The 18,184-nt window shown below is 58.3% G+C and overlaps 2 protein-coding genes across 4 annotated transcripts; both read right to left on the bottom strand.

Annotated features, from left to right (window-relative positions):
* Positions 1-801: 801 nt before the first annotated feature.
* On the bottom strand, positions 802-9,171 carry SUN2 (Sad1 and UNC84 domain containing 2). Of its 3 annotated transcripts, none has more exons than XM_062620524.1 (17): positions 8,817-9,167; positions 8,130-8,302; positions 7,841-7,975; positions 7,540-7,635; positions 7,273-7,366; positions 6,985-7,055; positions 6,677-6,801; positions 6,145-6,366; positions 5,986-6,063; positions 5,855-5,898; positions 5,230-5,395; positions 4,926-5,147; positions 3,793-3,877; positions 3,587-3,702; positions 3,300-3,467; positions 2,793-2,885; positions 802-2,678 (listed from the first exon to the last, which is right to left on the bottom strand). In XM_062620524.1, exons 1-17 carry the CDS (start codon positions 8,942-8,944, stop codon positions 2,565-2,567), a joined length of 2,130 nt encoding a protein of 709 aa, XP_062476508.1. In that variant the 5' UTR covers positions 8,945-9,167; the 3' UTR covers positions 802-2,564. The 3 variants fall into 3 exon arrangements, 2 of the variants coding, with proteins under 2 accessions (XP_062476508.1, XP_062476507.1); XM_062620523.1 differs by having other exon boundaries at positions 8,130-8,305; positions 8,817-9,166; XR_009965187.1 differs by having other exon boundaries at positions 2,658-2,678; positions 2,793-3,001; positions 8,130-8,305; positions 8,817-9,171.
* Positions 9,172-11,562: 2,391 nt separating this feature from the next.
* Positions 11,563-17,264, bottom strand: LOC134164584 (extracellular serine/threonine protein kinase FAM20C-like). Its single transcript, XM_062620534.1, has 10 exons — positions 16,598-17,264; positions 14,994-15,169; positions 14,830-14,908; positions 14,226-14,318; positions 13,941-14,056; positions 13,456-13,636; positions 13,022-13,131; positions 12,359-12,440; positions 12,163-12,222; positions 11,563-12,075 (listed from the first exon to the last, which is right to left on the bottom strand). The coding sequence occupies exons 1-10, from the start codon at positions 17,059-17,061 to the stop codon at positions 11,841-11,843; spliced, it is 1,596 nt and encodes a 531-aa protein (XP_062476518.1). The 5' UTR covers positions 17,062-17,264; the 3' UTR covers positions 11,563-11,840.
* Positions 17,265-18,184: the final 920 nt, after the last annotated feature.

Raw genomic sequence — 18,184 nt, 5'->3', positions numbered from 1 at the left:
GTTAACAGCAGAGACCCAGCTCCAGTTCCATTCTTGGGGAAAGAGGTTCCCCTTTTGCCACCTCTCACCACCATGCCCGATTTACCAGAGAAGCAAGAAGACCCTGTCCATCCTGGCAGCCCAACCCAGGGGGCAGGGAGCTAGAAGGGAAGTAAGAAAAGGGGTTTTCAGCCTTGTGGTTATGGCATTTGCTCCAGCAGCCAAAGAACCCCTGGGGAAGGGGGAGAGCCTCATCTCTGCTCTCTATCACTCAAATACAGGGGCTGCTCTGCCCAACCCAGGCCAGGCCTAGGCATTTATAAAAGCACAACGCCATGTGCGCAGGGCACTCATGGACATGACTCCCAGGCAAGCAGGCAGCTGCAGACAAGTTTAAAATAACTCTGGCTGTAGCTGCCAAGAATTAAGACTGTGCTCAATATAGGAGAGAATTTATCCTTGCTGGATCTGGCTGCGGATCTCCTTTCTCCCAACAAAAGGGCCTCCCAGTGCTGCAGAGAGCTCCATGGGGTCACTTTAAGCTGCTGGAGATGGGGCTGCATTCCTAGCTCGGAGCAAAAAGACCCCTCCAGAAGGGATGTGCTAACATCACCCTCATCCCCTCCATGTGGCATGGAGTGGGTCAGAACTCAGCCCCTCTGCCCAGCGTACACTGGAGCATGCTGAAGGGAGACACTTCAGCCCATTCCCCTCCTCTTTATCCCTCACCCTACAGTGCTTCAAGCAGAAAAGACCATATGAGAATCAATTCATTATGCACCCCTAACTGCTGGTGGTGCCAGGGGAAGGATGATGCCAGCATCAGATAGGGCCAAAATAGTAAACATGAGCCCTTTAGCTTTTATTTCAACAAAATATATGACAAATGTGGAGGCTTTAAGTGCCATCCAAGAACGTAAGCCAAACTAGGGGTGATGCAGGCAGCCAGGAAGCAGAGTGGCCAGATGGCCCTGGCACTCCTCAGCTCAGGGAAGGCCCTCATGCAACCTTCCTGCAGTCCCCTGCCACAGGGGAGGACTTCCTGCTGTCCCCTGCCCCCTATCACAACCCTATGGATAGAGGCAGGATTTACATGCCCACTGCAGGCAGAACTCCCCCTTCTGTTCCAGCATGGTCAGGGAACCGAGCCACGCTGGTCAGGAGGAGGCAGCAGGGAAAGGGAGCCCTTCCAAGAGAAGGATCACTCTGTGCCAGCCATCTGCCACTGGGGACCAGGAGGTGACAGAGGCAGCCCTGAGCACCGCAGGTGGGGGAGGCCCCATTGCTCCCCAAGGTGCAGGAGCATAGGAGCATGCTGGCACCTGCAAGCCCTGGGGATTGCCCCATCTCCCACCCATGATGAGAGTGGGGCAGAGCTCCAGCTCACTGCAGACAGTCACCTGTACACAGATGCAGCCATGGACAAGAGGCCACAGCCACACATTGCAGTCTCGGAGGATGTCTCCGGAGCAAGGAGGGCAGGATCTCCAGCACCCTGCCTGGCAGCAGTCCACGGAGGACCTTGGCTCCCAGGTTCAGCTACCAAGCCACAAGCAACTCAAGGCCTGTGTTTTAAATAGCTCTGCTCGTCTTATTCTAGCTTATCCTACTGTGTGTGCACTATTCCCATACTAAACAAAGCTCTAGCCCTCTTTGCATCTAAGCCACTTGCCCAAGGGGCACCATGTAACGTTCTCTGGTTAAGTAGAAACCACATGGAAAAGGTTTTTTAACTTTGTTACTACAAAAAATAAAACCCCTAACACCCCACCTGGAAAATACCTCCTCCCCCCTCAAAAAAACAGAACAAACCCAAAAGGAAAGCAGGTAACAGGAGTCTTCAATAGCATTATCAAGCTTAACACTGGGGAGCAGCCAGCCAGGGAGGCCAACGGCATTGCCAATACCCAGCCGCTGGCAAGCAGGAGGGCTTGAGCAGAGAGAGAGCAGCACCGGGGCAGGCTCTGCCACCACCACATGCCAAATTCCTCCCCTCCTGCCACCCCGAACCGTTAGTTTATGTTAGTACTTCACTAATACTGTCTTACTTCCCCTCTGCCAGCCCAGCATCAGAGACGGGGAGATCTCTACCAAAGCCAACACTAAGGCAGGAGAAACGACCCTGTGAGGAGGGGAGAGAGTCCGTGGCTGTGACTGCTGGCTCCTACCCACTCCGCCGGCACCGAGCCAGTCACCACGGTCCCATACACCGTATCGCACCCAAGCCTGTGTGAAGCACATGGCAAAATTCCATGCCCCTTTTCCAAGCCCTGGCAACACTAGGCACACTGTTGGAAAGGAGCAGGCAGTGGGGATGAAGAGCTGCGCAGACCTGATAAAAAAGGAGCTTTAAAAAGTTAAAGTGTCCAATACACATTTAAAACAAGCCAGGCTGCACCAGGACCCACATGGGATGCTCTTGCTTTGCCACCCCAGTCCTTGTAAGAGTGAAAGCCTCACCCCTTAAACCTCAGCTTTCGTGGGAAGCAGCTGCTGGCACATCCCAGGGTTTCTATGTGCGAAGCGGTGACCCAGGCGAACCCCTCCTGCTGTCAGCCCGGCAGTATCCTCATCCCACGCTGGGGTCAGTGCGCCGGCTCCCCGTGCACACGGAAGCGGTAGATGCAGGTGTATTCGAGGTGACCCCAATTGCTCAGCACCCGCAGCTCCACCAGCTGGTACAGGCCAATGGTGTCATCCTTGGGGAGAGGGGGAAGGAAAAACCTGAGCCCTTGAGAGCTCTCTGGGGCTCAAAGAGCCCAGGGGTCCCGTTGTCTTCTTGGGGTCAGGTGCTCCGAGAGCAAAGCACTTACCTCGAAGTAAAATGTTTGGATGGGACTGCCATTGTGGTCGTACTTGAACTGCCCAAGGAGAAGGCCCTCCTCCTCTCCCTCCTCCTTTAAACCCTACGGAGGGGCAGGGAGGCAGAAAGGGAGAACGGGTGGTGATCAGAGAGGGAAACCAGAGGTGCACCCAGGAAAAAAGAGGGAGATGGAGGCACAAGCACACTTGGTCTCCACTCCTGCTCTTCCAGGCCAAAACAGACAAATGGGGACAGGGGCCAGTGGGGAAGGATGAGGAGGAAGAGACCAAGAGTTATACCTGCTCAATTCCCTCTTCCAGTGCTTCCAAAACCCCCTCCTGAAGCCTGGTGCTCTCCCTCTCCCCCTTACTACTGCTTCTTCCCCCTCTTGAATGTAAGACCAACCACACCAGATCACCCCACAGCCAGGTACAGGGCTCACTAGCCCTCTCCTCCTGCACCCTCTCTCATGACACCCTCCCACTGTGTCCCCTTGCTCCTCCCTCAGGTCACTCACATAGACAGCAAAGTCCTTGGGGGCACTGGGGATGGTCCCCTTGGGCGAGAGAGCTTTTGGGATGTGCTCCAGTGTCACGGCCGTGGGGCGGATGATGCTGGAGAGACGGATGACGGCAAAGCCCTGGGACCCACGAAATGCCCAGCAGTTCCCAGGGTTGACATCTGGCTATAAGCACAAGAGCAATACACCAGCAATGTTATCACCATCAGTGCCATTTTCTCCCTGACATCAGCCAAGAGAAACAGCCCAGCCGGCCCTTCCCTTCTCACCCTGAGGGTGCCCACCTGCAAGATAACACGGGGGGACTGCGAGTGGTACCACAAGGGGATGCCAAACAAGCTCAGCAGCGCCGTCCGTGTCTCATAGGTCTCTGAGCAGCGGGTGTTGATGACACTGGCCCCTGACATAGAGAGGGGACAGCACCAGGTAAGCTGCATACCAGCAGGTATGTGGTCCCCTCCCCAAGATGGCTGGCTCACCCCACACTTACCTGCCGACTCCAGGGCATAGTCGACCATCCCCACACGGTCCTCGCTGTAGTGCTTCAGGGCCTGGTCCACGATGAGATGCACTTGCTGTGGGAGAGCAGAGAGTGAAAGGTGCCAGGGTGGGCAATCTGCCTCCCACCCACCTCTGCCCCATGGGGACAGAGAGGGCGCAAGGACCTTCCTGCAAGCAGCCGGGGGATGAATCACTGTGGCAGGAATGAGAGGACATGCGTTTGGCTGGGAAGCCTTGTTAGAGGCTGCTAAAAATAGCCCAGAGAGGAGCTGTGCATGAAGGGGCAGTGCCCAGGCACACTGGGCTTGTCTGTCCCTGTCCCAAAAGAAGAGGTAGGCCTAGGAGAGGAGGAGTGTCCCCCAGCAGGTACCAGACACAACCTGACAGCCCACGCAGTCCTCCTCAGTGTCATCAGCTGGCCCCTCCTGCAGCATCCTGCAGGATTGATGGGAGCTCCCCCGATCTGTAAAAGGAGGAGCTGGCCAGACCATCACTCTGGAGCCAAAACCCAGCCCCAGGAGCTGGGACCTTGCAGCACCACTGTGGGTCTAAACTTTGTGTGTGCACAAAGCTCTGCAGGGACTGCAAATCCCAGCTTTTGATCCCTCCCCTTCACTACCTCCATAGGGAATTGCCAACAACAATTTCCAAAGCAAGCAGGCTCATTTTTTCCTTCGGTGTCATTTGGCTGAAATGCTTTGCCCCAAGTGACTCAGCGGTGCTGCTGAAGATAGGGGTAAACAAGATGCTCAAACCTTGATGGCATCTGCCCTGCCTTTTGGGTGAAGGATATGCGAGCAGAAGCCTGGATTTTAAGACAGAGAGAGCCCTACAGGCATGCAGATATTGCCAGTGACCCCTTCCAGAGCAGAGTGCAGACACACCTCAGTGGAAGCGAGCAGCAGAGAAGGGATGGAGGACTTTCAGAGATGCATAAGTTTCAAGGATGGAGGAGTCTCAGGGATGCTCTTGCCAGGTGGGATGTGAGCCCATGGTTGATGTTCCAGATATAAGGGCAGTCCCCATGGCTCTGCCATTTACTAGGCACGTGTGTCACCCCCCTTCACATACACACAATGGGACACAGCCCCTGATGCCACACGTGCAGTCTCCAACACTCACCTCCTCCGTGACCCCCGTGGTCCCCCCTTGCTGCAGGGCCACTCCGATCCGAGCATCCCGTGCTGACAGCCTCCTGTCCTCCACGACTTTGGCCAAGATTTTATGCTCCAGGGCCTGGAGCTCCGCTTGCAAGTCTTCCTGCTGGAGAACAAGCCCAGCAGTGCCATCCCGGCGGGACTGTGACAGGAACTGACGGACCCACGCTGGGAACTGAGCTTCCACCTGAAACAGGGCACAGAGCTCAGACCCATGGCAGGCACCCTTGTGCCCCCCTCTGCCGAACATAGTGGGACCAGGGACTCACGTCAGCCCGCGCTGCCTTCAGCTGCTCCAGCATCCCCTCCATGTGCTTCCCCATCACCTCCTGGTCCGACTTGAGGCTCGCCAGCTCCCTCCTCAGCGCTGCCACCTCCTGCTCCAGCTTGTCCACCTCCTGCTGGAAGCTTCCTCGCAGGCTCTCCTGTGCTGAGCTGTGCCGACAGAAAGGGGCAACACAACCTCACACCGGCAGCAGTCCAAGCTCCCCTCTGCAAACAGGGTGAGCAGGTTCATCCCCCCCATGGCCTGTGCCCATCTCCAGCCCCAATTGGGTTTAATTCCTGTAGCAATGACCTCTTCTATTGCATCCTGTGGGAAAGCATCCCCAGCTCACTCCTCAGTTGAAGGGCCATGCTCCCCACAGGGATGCAAAACAACGGCCAGAAACATTATTTGCTGCAATGACCCTTTGAGCCCTGCTGGCAGCCCGGGCACTTCCTTGCCAACACACCCGCATGTCCATCCCTCATTCCACACGAGATTGTGTCTCTCAACCTCTCCTTTGCCCCAAGCAAACCAGACTTTGCCTCCTATGCCTCCCGGGGAGTATTTCACCCTCCTACCTGCCTGCCCCTAACAGAGCAGCAGCTCTGCTTGGACAGCAGCATTACCTCTGCCATTCCGAGTTCAGCTGCAGCAAGCGTGTCTCCATCTCCTGCCAGGAGAAGGGGAAGGGGTGAGACCTCTGATGCCAGTAGCAGGGATGTCCTGCCTGGGTACCACCACATGCTCATTCGCTTACCCGAGAGGCTTGTGCCACCTTCCCTAGGTGTCCATCTAGATCCCTCCGCACCTCAGCTCGGAGAGCATCCAGCTCACCCTGCAGGGTGAGGAACAGGGGGGAACATCAGAGCCCAGCCTCACATGCCCCCAACCTTCCCACATGCCCCCCAAACCTCACCTGGAGGTGGCTGCTCACGTCAGTGCGGAGACGATCCTTCAGCCCCGCATCCCGGCGGCTCAACAGCCCTTCCAGCAGTGCCAGGACATCCCCTGAGGGTGGCTCCCCTTCTGCTGCCACAGCTGCTGCTCCCTGCCGCAGCTCCCACCGTGACATCTCAGCCTCCAGCACCTCGAAGTGCTTCTCCAGGGCCTGGAAGCGAGCCAGGAGCTGGTGGTGCCCCTGCAGCAGCAAAACCAGGGTGTGATGCAGCCCCTCAGGGGGCTGCCTGCTCCACAGGGACCCCTGTGACAGGGGACCCAGGACATCCAGTCCCTGAAGTCAATGGCATCTTATTCATCTGCTGCTTCCCAGGAGAGGGCAGATGTTTCCCCTAGTCCATCCCTGGGACACCCAAGAGCAAGATGGCCACAAGCTGGGGGAACCATTTCCACCAGCACGGCAGGGCTCTTTCAGCCATGACCACACTGTCCCAGCTCTGGGCAGGCTCCCACGCCACCTGGGTCACTGCCATGCCTTTGCCAAGGCTTACCTGGTCCAGCGTGGTCAGGTCCCCTGTCTCAGGCACATCAGAGGAGGAAAGCTTTCCTGCTCCCCACCATGGGAAGGCTGGGAGGCTTTGTGTGGACAGCCCATAGGGGTAGAAGTACCAAGCTCCTAGGCATGCAGGGGGATGAGATGGTTAAAATGGCAGGGGACAGGGTGGATGTGCAGAAGCTCAGCCATCAACAGATGCACCAGGGTACCAGGAGCACTGAGCTCAGGACCATCCTATGCCCCAGTGATATGCTCTGCACTGCCCCTGATCTCAGGGCAGCCAAGTGAACCAGGCCAACTCACCGTAGGCAGCAGCAGCGAGGAGCAGGAGGAGCAGCAGCAGAAGCAGAGACCTCTTCAGCCACGGGTAGCGCCTGGAGCACAGAGAAGAAAGAGGTGCCTGTAGGACTGCAGCCACTTTCTCCCACCACATTTCTCTGCATGGGGGCGAGAGGGAAAGCAAAGCCTACCCAGGCTTTGGCACAAGACATCCACCCCACATGTTGTTTGGTCTATGGGGTACCCCTTCTCTGGGGTCCTCTGGGTTTTCCCCATATCTCCCCCATCCTGGTGTCCCACCACCACGCTCACCTGGAGAAGGGGACACTGTCTGGGTATGGAGCCATGCCGGTGAGGCGGTGCCAGGCAGCTGCCAGCCCCGAGAACAGCCACCCCAGGAACCGAACTGCAGGGAGACAAACCAAGCCTCAGCCAGCATCCTGGCAAAAATGTGCCCTCAGTCCCCCAGGATGCTCCGCAGGGAGGTAAACCCCCTCCACCCAATAATGGAACAGCACATGCGGAGCGGAGACTCCAGCAGGGAAGAAAAGGTGCTGCTGCAAACACCTCTCCACTCACGTGGTGCAGTGAACACCAGCCAGAGAAAGGAGCCCATCCGGGAGGCTGCAGACCTCAGCCCCGACCCGGAGCTACTCTGGCCTGAGTAGAAGTGACCTGGGAAGGAAGAAACAAGACAGTAAGTCACCAAACAGCGCCTGCACCCCTGTCTTTCACACAGGGTGAAGGCTTTACACAGGGGGTGGCATACAGGTGGGGCTGACAGCGCCCTGAGCACAGGCAGGTGCTGGGCTGGGCTGGTCCCCTTGGGGACATTTCCCCCAGCATCCCTGGCACCACAGAGAGGCCGGAGCATCCCTACCGCCATAGTCATCTTCCGAGGAGTACCCAGACGAAGAGGTGTAGGTGTCGTACATCTTGCTCTCCAGCAGCCCGTTGATCTTGCTGGACTCTGTGTCCCCAGCGCCTCTTCTCCTCCTGGTAGAGAACTCACCACCTTCCCCCAAAACACAGAGTCCTCCTCAGAAACCACCCACGATCCCCATCCCCAAAGGGGGCAGCCAGCCTGGTGGGGCTGCCCCAACACCCCGCTGGTGCACAAAGGACATCCCCAGCTACCGCGGGAGGGAGAAACATAAGGGAGAGCTCACCCCAATATGCACGGCTGTCTAGGGCATCGTCCAGCACGGAGGTGCCCAGGGCAGCGAGGCCCCGGCTGCCCCCCAGGTAGGACTCGCTCACCAGGGACTCACTGTAGTAGGAGGTTTGGGTGCTGGGGGCAGGAGAGAGGCGCTTGGTGCTGCTCGATTTCCTCCTGACCGTCCTGCTGTGGGCGAGAACGGTCTCATCAGCCATGCATGGATACGGGAGGGAGATGTCACAGTGCACCCACGGGGCAGAAACGGGGACTTCACCCCACGCCCTTGGCCGGCATCGCTTCCCTCGGCCCTGCACCGGATGGGGGCAGGTTTTGGAGGGTGCAACCGCTGCTTTCCGAGAGGCGCTGCCGCTCATCCGCGGGCACCGCTTCCGCTCGCACCGCTGCGGTTTTCCGGCCCGGTACTGGCAGCACACCTCCCTCCCGCCATCGGGCTGCAGGCAGTACCAACCCCCCCCAGCCGCCCACTGCAGCGGGGCAGGGGGGAGTGCAGAGGTGCCGCGATTGGGAGCAGCCGAAGGGCACAGCCAGTCCCAGGCAGCCAGCGGCCATGCCGGAACGCAGCGAGCTCGCCGTCATGCTCCCTTCTGCAAGCTGCCAGGGAAGGTGCCCGGTCTATGCTCTGGGATGGAGGGCCCTGACAGCGTTTGGGAGATGGGACCCCCCGTACCCCTCTAACCTGCCAGTGCCCTCCTTGAAGGGGAGCTCCTGCCCTCCCAGCAGGGAGCTGCTGCTGCTGCTGGTCGTGGCATCGTCATCCCCGGGGTAATAGCGGGTGGTGATGAGGCGCTGGCTGCGGCGGGACATGGCGGCGGCTCGGGACGGGGGGGTTCACGGTTCACCTGGGGAGGGGAGGGGAGACAAGGAAGCATCAGCAGGAGGGGACGCACCGGGAGGAAGGAGCCCACTCGCGGGGGGTGCCCGGGGCGGTGCTGTGGGTGCTGAAAGCCAGCCGAGGGCCACCTGCTGCCGCGGGCCGCCACTGCCGGGGCCGGGATGGAGCCGCCCGCCCGCCCGCTCCACCGCCACCGCGGCCGCCTTACAAGGTTACAGAGGAATATACATACATATTTAATATATATATAAAATATATATAAAGATATACATTTATATATATATTTATATATATACACACACAAACTCCCTTCCCTTCTCCACCCCTCCCACGGGCCACCCAAGCGGGCACCCCCAGACCTTCTGCATCACCCTCATCCCATCTCGGCCCCGGCGCATGTCCCCTCACCCGGTGTCCTCGCACCCGGTGTCCCCGCACGCCCGCAGCCCAAGACCGCACTCACCGCTATCCCTCCCCGCTGCTACCGCTCCGCTCCCTTTTGCTTTGTCAGTCGAAAGCAGCCCAGAGCCCCTCCCCCCCCCGGTTCTCCGCCCTACCCCATTGTTCCCCCCCCCCCCCGCCGCCGCCCCGCCCCTATCCAACGCGCGCGCGCCCGCCGCTTCCCCCCCCCCCCCCGCCCCTCCTCGATAGAACCCTTATTGTTACCGCCGTTGTTATCGTTATCGCTGTTGTTGTCGCAATCGCTGTATTAGCATAGCTTTATTGTTGTGATGGGAATGGCTTTAACCTGACAGGGGGGATATGTAGGTTAGATATAAGGAAGAAATTCTTCCCTGTTTGGGTGCTGAGGCGCTGGCACAGGTTGCCCAGAGAAGCTGTGGCTGCCCCATCCTTGGCAGTGTTCAAGGCCAGGTTGGACGGGGCTTGGAGCAACCTGCTCTAGTGGAAGGTGTCCCTGCCCATGGCAGGGGTTTGGAACCAGGTGAGGTTTAAGGTCCCTTCCAACCCAAACCAGTCTTAGATTCTGTGCTTATCATTTGGGGGGTGATGAGGAAGGCCTGTCCCTACCCCCTGGCTGCCCACAGGTCACCAAACACCTTAGACCTGGGGGGACTTCCAGCCCACACCCCCTATGCCCACCGAGGGCTGCAGGCAACCCATGCTACCAGGCAAGGGCAAGCCCTTGAGTACAAACCATGGGTGATGGCGACCCAAAATGGGGGCTCCTACTTGCTCCCCAGCCCTGTTTGGGTTTTGCTGGGGCAGACGGTTTGCCAGCCCCGGTGAGGTGGCAAACACCCAGCAACCCCACACACCACCCCGACGGCACAGCCAAGCCCATCCCTACGGCACAGGCAGCCCCACTCAACACCCGTGTGCCCACGCCGCCTCGACCGGGTGGGCAGGTTCTGCTGCTCCCCAGCCCCATGGCCTCAGACACCCCGTTACCATCCCTCTCCCCCATGGGCAGCGGGGCGGGAGCCAAACCCGGCTGCTCCCGTGGGACCTTGAGCGCGGAGCGGCACAGCCGGGACCTTGTGCCAACGCGCCGGGCTGAGGCAGCAGCCGCCTCCTACGCTCCGCGTTCTAAATCCGACAGCTCCCTGTGGGAGCTCGGCGAGGGCGGGAGCCGGCTGCCTGTGGCTGGACACGGTTGTGGGGGGGCCACAGCGTGGGAACGGCCCCGTTGGCTTCCGGTGAGGCGGCAAAAGGGCGTTTATAGAAAGGGTTAAAAATGTGAAACCGGCCCTGTTGTGAAACAGCCCTGAAACCTCACAACCTTTTCCTCCTGGTGCACGGGCTGGGGACCTGCTGCCAGTGTCGGGGGGGGGGGGGGGTCGGGCTGGGGGTGCAGACTGCAACAAACCCCAATTCACAGTCCCCGGCTCCGTTGTGTAACACAGACAGACCTTCTTTGTCTCCCTTTTCTTTCCCTTTTTTCTCCCTTTCAAGCCCATTTTTTGCTGCAGCCTAAATCTCCGCCTGGCTTTTTCAAGGCAGTCTGCCTCCTGCTGCACCAGCCACCCTTTCCCACCCTTTCCTGCGGTTTTCCATCACTGCACGGGTGACCAGCCAGGCCAGAGGACATCTCCCTGTTGGCACCTTTACCTGGGGACACTGGTGGTGGCTGTGAGCGATGGCACCTGCCCCAGCTGACATAACCCTGCTGTGGATTAACCCCCGCGGGAAGCTCAGGGGATAAGCTGGGTGCCGAGCCACGAGGCACTAAATAGGGTGCATGGCCCCAGGTCAATCCGTCCCCTCCTGAGAGCCAGTTTCAAGTGGGGAGGGAGCTGGTAGCAGTTCCTGGAGGATTTGAGGGAATGCGGGGGGGGAGAGGAATGGGGCTTTTCTCCCCCTTGTTGCACCCCCAGTGCTGCAGCAAAGGTGGTGATGCTGGAGGTGTGGGTTTTTTTGAATGGGTATGGGAAGAACAGCACAGAGGTAAGCAGTGAGTGGCTGGGTGCTCATGCCTCAGTGGGGAGCCTTAGATTACGTTCTGGGGCTCACCAGGGCATCGCTGTGCTGGAAGGGGTCGTGGGGGAGGCAGAAGGAGCTTGTCAACTGCTTGAACTTGGCAGCTTTTTCTGGGAAAAGGCAGGAAAGAAAGACAGAAAATATTCCAACCTTTTCCTAAAAGGCTTTGGAGGGCTGAGGAGACATGTCCAGGCAAGCAAGGACAGGCCAGGGCTGGGAAAGCAGCCCTGGTCGGGGAGATCTCAGCTCATCTTCTCCGCTAAGCCAACCTTTTATTTAAATACCCTCCCTGTCCCAGCTATCCCTACACCCACTTTCCCTGTGCATCACACTGCTGGCTCCAGCTCTGCCAAAAGCCAGGGCTATGCACACTGCTCTCCATATCACCCTCACCAAAACACCCTAACCCTGTGGGGTATGACCCCCCCGTCACACCTGTGACCCCACATCATCCACCAGCACCTTCTCCGGGTGGGCTGCCCTGGCCAGGCAGTGTCCTACTGCCGCCAGCACCTTCCCCAGGCGCCGGTCCAGTGCGTGCAAGTGGGGCTCGGCCAGGACGGGGGCCAGGGGGTCGGTGGCCATCGCCTCCCGCAGCAGGTCACTCAGGCGGTAGGACGGGGTGGCCAGCAGCTGCAGCCGCAGGTAGGTCGACTTCTTGATGCTGCCGAAGATGAGGAGGGAGAAGGGTCTCAATCCAGGGAATCCCTTCCCAACAGCAGCTCTGGGGCGCACTGTGGGAGTCCCTTACCTGCAGCATTGCCGGAGTGGGGCCAGGATGGACAGTTCGTCACGGGAGTGAGTGCCAAAGCTGGAGGAAATCCCATCAGTGGGCATCAGGGCAGCATCGCCCCACAGCTCAGAGCCCAGTGTGGGGAGCATTTTGGCACAACCCACTGTTTCCCACCACCCCTTTGCTAGGCTTGCTTCCCCCTTCCCGGCTTTACCCACGACCGTTGTCCAGGTGGAGTAGGAAAGTGTCATTCCCAAATTTCTCGAAGGTCTCGTAGTGGTGCCGATCCATATTGCCTGCAGTGGGGCAAAAAATGGGCCATAGGGTGGTGGGCCGGAATGTGGGAGCAGGGATATGCACCCCTCCTGGTGTGAGACCAAAACGCAGAGGCTAGGCAAAAAGGCTGGGGGCGCCTCTAAGGGGCCTGTCTGGTGGTCATGGCCATGGAGTGGGGGGACCCAAGCAAAGCCCCACCCCCTTCTCATCCCAGCAGCCCCATGGAGGGAGCCAGAGATGAGAAGATGGGAAGCTCTCCAAGTCAGATGATGTTGGGGGACAGCATGGGGAGGAAGGACCATCCCTAGGAACAGGATAGGCAGTGCAAGCCCTGGGGAGCATCACCGCATCCCAGCTCCCCAGGGGCCGCACATGGGAGCTTGCTCGGAGGTGCTTCCTGTGCCCAGGGTGTTCAGCTTGTCCTTCGGTTTCTGCCTGGCGTGTGTCCTAATGGCACAGCCTTTGCTCCCGGTTTGGGTAAGAGCCCAGCTCTCTGCAGCCTGAGCAATGGTTTGGCCAGCAAACCTCACAGGGCACGGTACTGTGGAACATGAAGCTCTTTGGGCCTCCCAGATCCCAGCGCCAGCACGGCAGGGCTCACCCATAAGGAAATCAAGAACCGTCATGTCGATGAGGTCGAGGAGGCGATGGCCCCTGTCATAGGGTGGTGTCTCCCGCACCTGAGCACAGTAGTTGGGGTTCAGCTCCCACCTGTGGGCAGAGGCCGAGTGTGGGACAGGGCTATGACAGCAGTCATGGGGCAGCCCCCTCCTGTCCCACTGTTCTGCTGCTCCCTTCTTCACTATGAGGGTGGTGAGGCCCTGGCACAGGCTGCCCAGAGAAGCTGTGGCTGCCCCATCCCTGGCAGTGTTCAAGGCCAGGTTGGACAGGGCTTGGTGCAACCTGCTCTAGTGGAAGATGTCCTTGCCCATGGCAGGGGGTTGGAACTGAATGAGCTTTAAGGTTCCTTCCAACCCAAACCATTCTGTGGTTCTATGATTCCATGTCCCCATCCCTCCCTGTGACCCAGCTCACTCAGCTTTCTTGCTCTTGTGGTAGGAGCGGCGCCAGGGGCTGCGCCAGGAGCGGCGCTTGGCCAGGGTCTTGTCGGGCAGCAGGGTGGCCATGGAGCCCTCCAGCCGGTCCGGCTTGCCACAGAGGGCATGCTCGGTGGAGCAGTAGTAGGAGCACTCCCCGTAGAAGCAGATGTTGCCCGCTGGCCAAGGGGACAAAGCAAAAGTTGACAAAGAGCAGGAAGGCAGTGAGCCTGCTACCCCCATGTATGGCGGTCCAGCCGACAGCCAGGTGAGGATGCTCCATGCACCACGGCCATGTGCCACCAGCAAAGGAATGGCAGGGAAGGCCTTGAGGAGCACTACCCCACGGCAGGGGAACCAGCAGGAACTGCAGCAGTCCCCAAAGGGACTGTTTGCCCCAGTGCACAGGAGCCTGGGCAGGAGCAGCTGGCTCCAGGTTTGCTCCGTGAGGAGCAGGAGAGGAGGGACAGTATAAAAACTCACCTGGAGAGATGAAGAAAGTCTTGGCCAGTTTCTTGTCTGTGGTAATGTCACGAATCTCCTTCGTTATATTGACCAGACGGCCAGAAACTGGGGGGATTCGCCGGAAATCCAGGATCCTGAAACACAGAACTTGGGACCATTCCTTGCTGACCCCCAGCTGGTTTCACAGTGAGTTATTAAACCCATTATCCCTCGCACAGGGAGGAGGAGGTGGAATGAAGGAGCAGTTTCTGTGCTGCTTTGCTGTCACGGGAGAGCAGAGTTGGATGCAAAGCTTGCACTCACCTGTCCAGGTGGAAGGCTGCAATCTCTGCATTGTGCCGCTCAAAGTCCGAGAAGTAGAAGAAGTCGATGGGGGTCTCCTGGTCCCGGGTCTGCCTGGGAGGAGAAGGGAGGGTGCGGGTGACAGCCATTGGGCAGGCTCTCCCCAAGCATGGCCTTAGCTCCAAACCAGCCGTAACCCTGTGTCCCTGGTGCCACTGGAGACACAGCCAGACCCAGTCTCCTCCAGTTGCTCCCTGCGGGGTGGTGCAGCCCCAACCCCCCCATGCACCCCCTGCTCGCAATCTAAGGGCTGGGAAGCCCTCAAGGACTGGAGGGTCCGGGGTGGTCCTCATGGACCATCTTCTCCCTTCCACCACTGGAGGTCACTACCCCATCACAAGCTGCGCGCAGGCTGCCTCAAGCAGCAGCAGGGAAGGCGAGGGGAAGGGGACCATCCCGCTCGCCTCAATTTCGGGGGATGGGGGGTGGTGGGGGGGTGGGGTCTGAAGAGAGGCGAAACACGAAACATTTCTCCCTTTCTCCCTCCGTTCTCTCCTCCGGCCGCTCCTCACCGCCTAATGGGACCGCGCAGGGGGGGTATGGGGTTGTCCCTGGCTCTACTCACTTCATGGGCTTGAAGAGGGCCTGCCCGTAATTTGGGAACGTCATGATGAGCTTGAGCTGGGTCCCACCGGACTTCTGGACTGAAAGGGGGCACACAGAGATGAGGGAGGAGGGCAGCAGGCAGTGGGCAGGGTGTGGGCAGGGGTGGAGGCAGGGAAGTGGTACCCGAGCTGACGATCCTCTGTGTAGCCAAGTCCTGGAGGAGGGTGGGCATCAGGGGGTCCCGGCGAGGGTACAGCTCATAGCGGTTGATGCCAACATGGAATTTGAGCCAGGCAGGGTAGGTGTCGTAGGCCGTCTTCCCTGTCGGGAGGAGCGTCTCGGCTTTACTGCTGCTGACCCTGCAGCCCGACAGCCACCACCACCCCAACAACAACAACAGCATTTAGTTGGGATGGGACAGATCCCCCATCCCCAGGCCCTTCCTGGGAGCCGGTGCATGGAGGGTGAGGCAGGGGGAAGGCCCTGGATGTTGGTGAAACACCTCACCCTATGTGCCCTCCATGGGGCTCCTGGGCAGATCCCACTCAGTGTGGGTGGCCAAGATGTGCTGGGATGGCTGGAGGGGCTTGGTGTCTTCCCTCACATCCCCTGCAGAAAGCCCCTGGGCTAATCCTGCTCCTCTCATCTGTGCCTTTATTTCCCTGCTGGGGCGGCTCATCTAGTAGTTTTTCCCCAAGTGACTAGCTGCCGGGCATGCAACCAGCGACACCCCTATGTGCTCACTGGGGACACACGTGCATCCATAAAACAGGGGTTGAGGAGCAGGGGCTTCCCAGCCATCGCCAGCACTGACCTCAACTCCCACCCTCAGTGTCTAGTTCCCCTTGGGTGGGTTTATTGCACACCCTGGTTTCCCTATCTCTGTGCCTCCAGCAAAGCTGCACTTCCCTGGCATTCAAGGAGGGCTCCTGGGGGTATCTGCCCCTGCTCTGCACCAGCACTGCAATGGGACAGTCTGACCAAGGGCATCTATAACCCAAATCCATGTCTCTCTCTCTAGGAAAATGCAGACTGTGCCCAAATTCTGTAAAACCAGACCCATCTCCTATGGTTATCCATAGGAGAAGTGGCCCTCAGAGACAAGGCAAATACCCATCTGTGGAAATCAGCTCTTAAACGAGCCTATGTTCTCTCCCAGTTTTAGCAGCCACTACAACTGGAAAGTGTGCTTTCTATAAGGAAGCTGCTATGTGTTATCAACCCTAAAGCTTTTAATATCTTCCCTCCTAATTAGAGGTTAGTAGTCCAGTGATAAAAATAGGCAGCTGGCAGCGGTGAGTCACCATACGCCTGAGCCTAAAGGGGTCAGGCGATGCCCTGTGGAATACAGGACAGGAACAGTCTCACGGTTGGAGGTAACCTACATTGCAGGCTTTGCATCTCCAGCGTGCTGGGAGAGGGGATAAAACTGGTTAGAAATCTGAACTGGGGAGTTCCTCCTATGTAAAGAGGGAGAGCAAAGGCCAGTCTGCACTGGGGAAGGAAAGGAGACGAGGAGATCACCTGAAAGATACCTTACATAATACTATGAATAATTCAAGAGCCTCCTTTGGCTTTGCTGTGTGCTAAAGGCTTCTGGGTAGCAACCCAGAAACTCAGGGCTGAGACAAGACTTGAGGCATGAGAAGAGTACACTCAGCAGTCAGGGCCCCTCTGGGGTTAAAATGCTGGTCTATGCAGAGAAACGGTGTGTTTGGTCCCTGACACTTGTCCCCTCAACCCCACCTATCCCCCCAAAGCAAGCCAGGGCTGAGCTCACTCCTCACCATTCATCACTCCCGCTGCTGCGCAGGCTGAACTTCTCCATGGGGTTGACGACAAACAGCTTGTCTTTCTCTGTCACCGCCGGGACCGGGATGTTGTAAAGAGGATGCTCGAAGAGCGCCTCCAGCTTTGATCTCTCGGTCTGCCCTGTATTCCCCTCTCCATGCTGGCGCTGGCGCCCCAGCTCTCCAGCCCTTCCCTGCAGCTGGGAGCTCTTCTCCAAGGAGCTGTTGCTGCCGCTAAAATCCTGAAGGATTCTCAGGCTCAGCTTTTTGGGGCCGGCCAGCACAGGGCTGCCTGATGGGACACCCAAGGTTTTCAGTGCTTTCATGTCGCAGCCACAGCGCCCGCAGGCTGCAGGGAGAGCCAAATCCATCACCAGGTGCACCAGGAGGGCCAGGAACAGGAGAAAGAGGAGGCTGACTTTACATTTCCTTTGGAAAAGTGTTTGCAGCCGGCGTCGCATCTTTCCTCACCTGAGATGCTCAGCAAGGTCTGGGCACCCACCTGGGGCTAAGAGAACTGTTGTGGCTGCAGCCTCTGTGCAAAAACAGGAGCAAGGTGTCCTGAATTTAAAGCAGCACAGCAGAAGAACCACCAGTGCAATAGAAGAGTCTCAGGAATGATCTGTCACTACGGCACCTCATAGGGTGACAATGCTGGGATGGCAGTGGGATGGGGCGGGAGGTTGAGAGGGGTTTATCAATGCTGATAAGGGGCAAGCTGGCACCACCACGGTCAGTGTGAACAGGGCAAATTCCAAATCAATAGCCACCAAGCTGGCTCGGGGACAGCAATGGCTGCAGGTAACCCCCGCACCATCCCATCCCTCCATGCTGTCACCCACACTGGGCTGCAGAACCTTCCTTTGTATGCAGGGCGTCAAAGTGGTTCTGCCTCTCTGCAGCATCCACCCTGCCCAACACTACACAGCCCCATTCCACGTGTTCATCATATCCACACACTTGTAATCCAGGGGAGTTTTGCTCCTGCTGCTCAGACAGAGCAACTTTATCACCCTTAAATATCTAAGTGATTAAAACCATTTGATCTCAGCCCCCTTTCAAAATCACTCAGATTAGGTAAAATGAAGAGGATGTGAGCATCAGCATCACCGGGAGGGGAAAAGCTGGGCTTGGCAATGTAAGGAAGAGCTGCCAGGCAGGCAAGGTTCGTGGGCAGGGATGCTTGCAGGGCCTCTGAAGCAGGCAGGGGAGATGGGCAGGCAGGAGTGGGGATGCTGCTTGCTCTCTCAGGCATCGGCACAGAAGGGCAGCAGGACCCACTGAGCACTGGGGAGGACTGGAAGCTTGTGGAGGGGGAAGGCAGCCCATTTTTATCAGGAATTCACTTTTCCAGTGACATCCAGGGACACAGAGCTGGTCTACATGGGCAAAAAGTGCTGGTGACTTGTAGGGGGGGAGCTTTGGATTTGCGAAGGGACAGAGAAGCATGGGAATACCCGCAACAAGCCTGGGGAATTGGAAATCTGGAGCGATGTATTTCCTCTTTCTGATTTCCCAAATGATGCAGAGGGCAGGTGAAATCTCATGCACCAAGTGGTCCTTCATTGCTGCGTGATGTACCAG

Source organism: Pezoporus occidentalis, unplaced genomic scaffold (genome assembly GCF_034315485.1).
Source record: "Pezoporus occidentalis ecotype Australia unplaced genomic scaffold, CSIRO_AGI_Poc_V1 ctg221, whole genome shotgun sequence".
Taxonomy (NCBI): Eukaryota; Metazoa; Chordata; class Aves; order Psittaciformes; family Psittacidae; genus Pezoporus; species Pezoporus occidentalis.
Note: the sequence above shows the minus strand (reverse complement) of the source record. Positions and strands in the feature narration are given on the sequence as shown.

Excerpts from the sequence above, each read along its gene's own strand:
- LOC134164584 (XM_062620534.1), bottom strand. The coding sequence starts at position 17,061 with ATGCGACGCCGGCTGCAAACACTTTTCCAAAGGAAATGTAAAGTCAGC. Across the intron at positions 15,170-16,597 it reads AGCAGCGGGAGTGATGAATG|GGTCAGCAGCAGTAAAGCCG; the intron begins GTGAGGAGTGAG and ends GTCGGGCTGCAG. Across the intron at positions 14,319-14,829 it reads GCCCTCTTCAAGCCCATGAA|GCAGACCCGGGACCAGGAGA; the intron begins GTGAGTAGAGCC and ends TTCTCCTCCCAG.
- SUN2 (XM_062620523.1), bottom strand. The coding sequence starts at position 8,944 with ATGTCCCGCCGCAGCCAGCGCCTCATCACCACCCGCTATTACCCCGGG. Across the intron at positions 3,878-4,925 it reads CCACGGGGGTCACGGAGGAG|CAAGTGCATCTCATCGTGGA; the intron begins GTGAGTGTTGGA and ends GCTCTCCCACAG. Across the intron at positions 2,679-2,792 it reads TCCAAACATTTTACTTCGAG|GATGACACCATTGGCCTGTA; the intron begins GTAAGTGCTTTG and ends CCTCTCCCCAAG.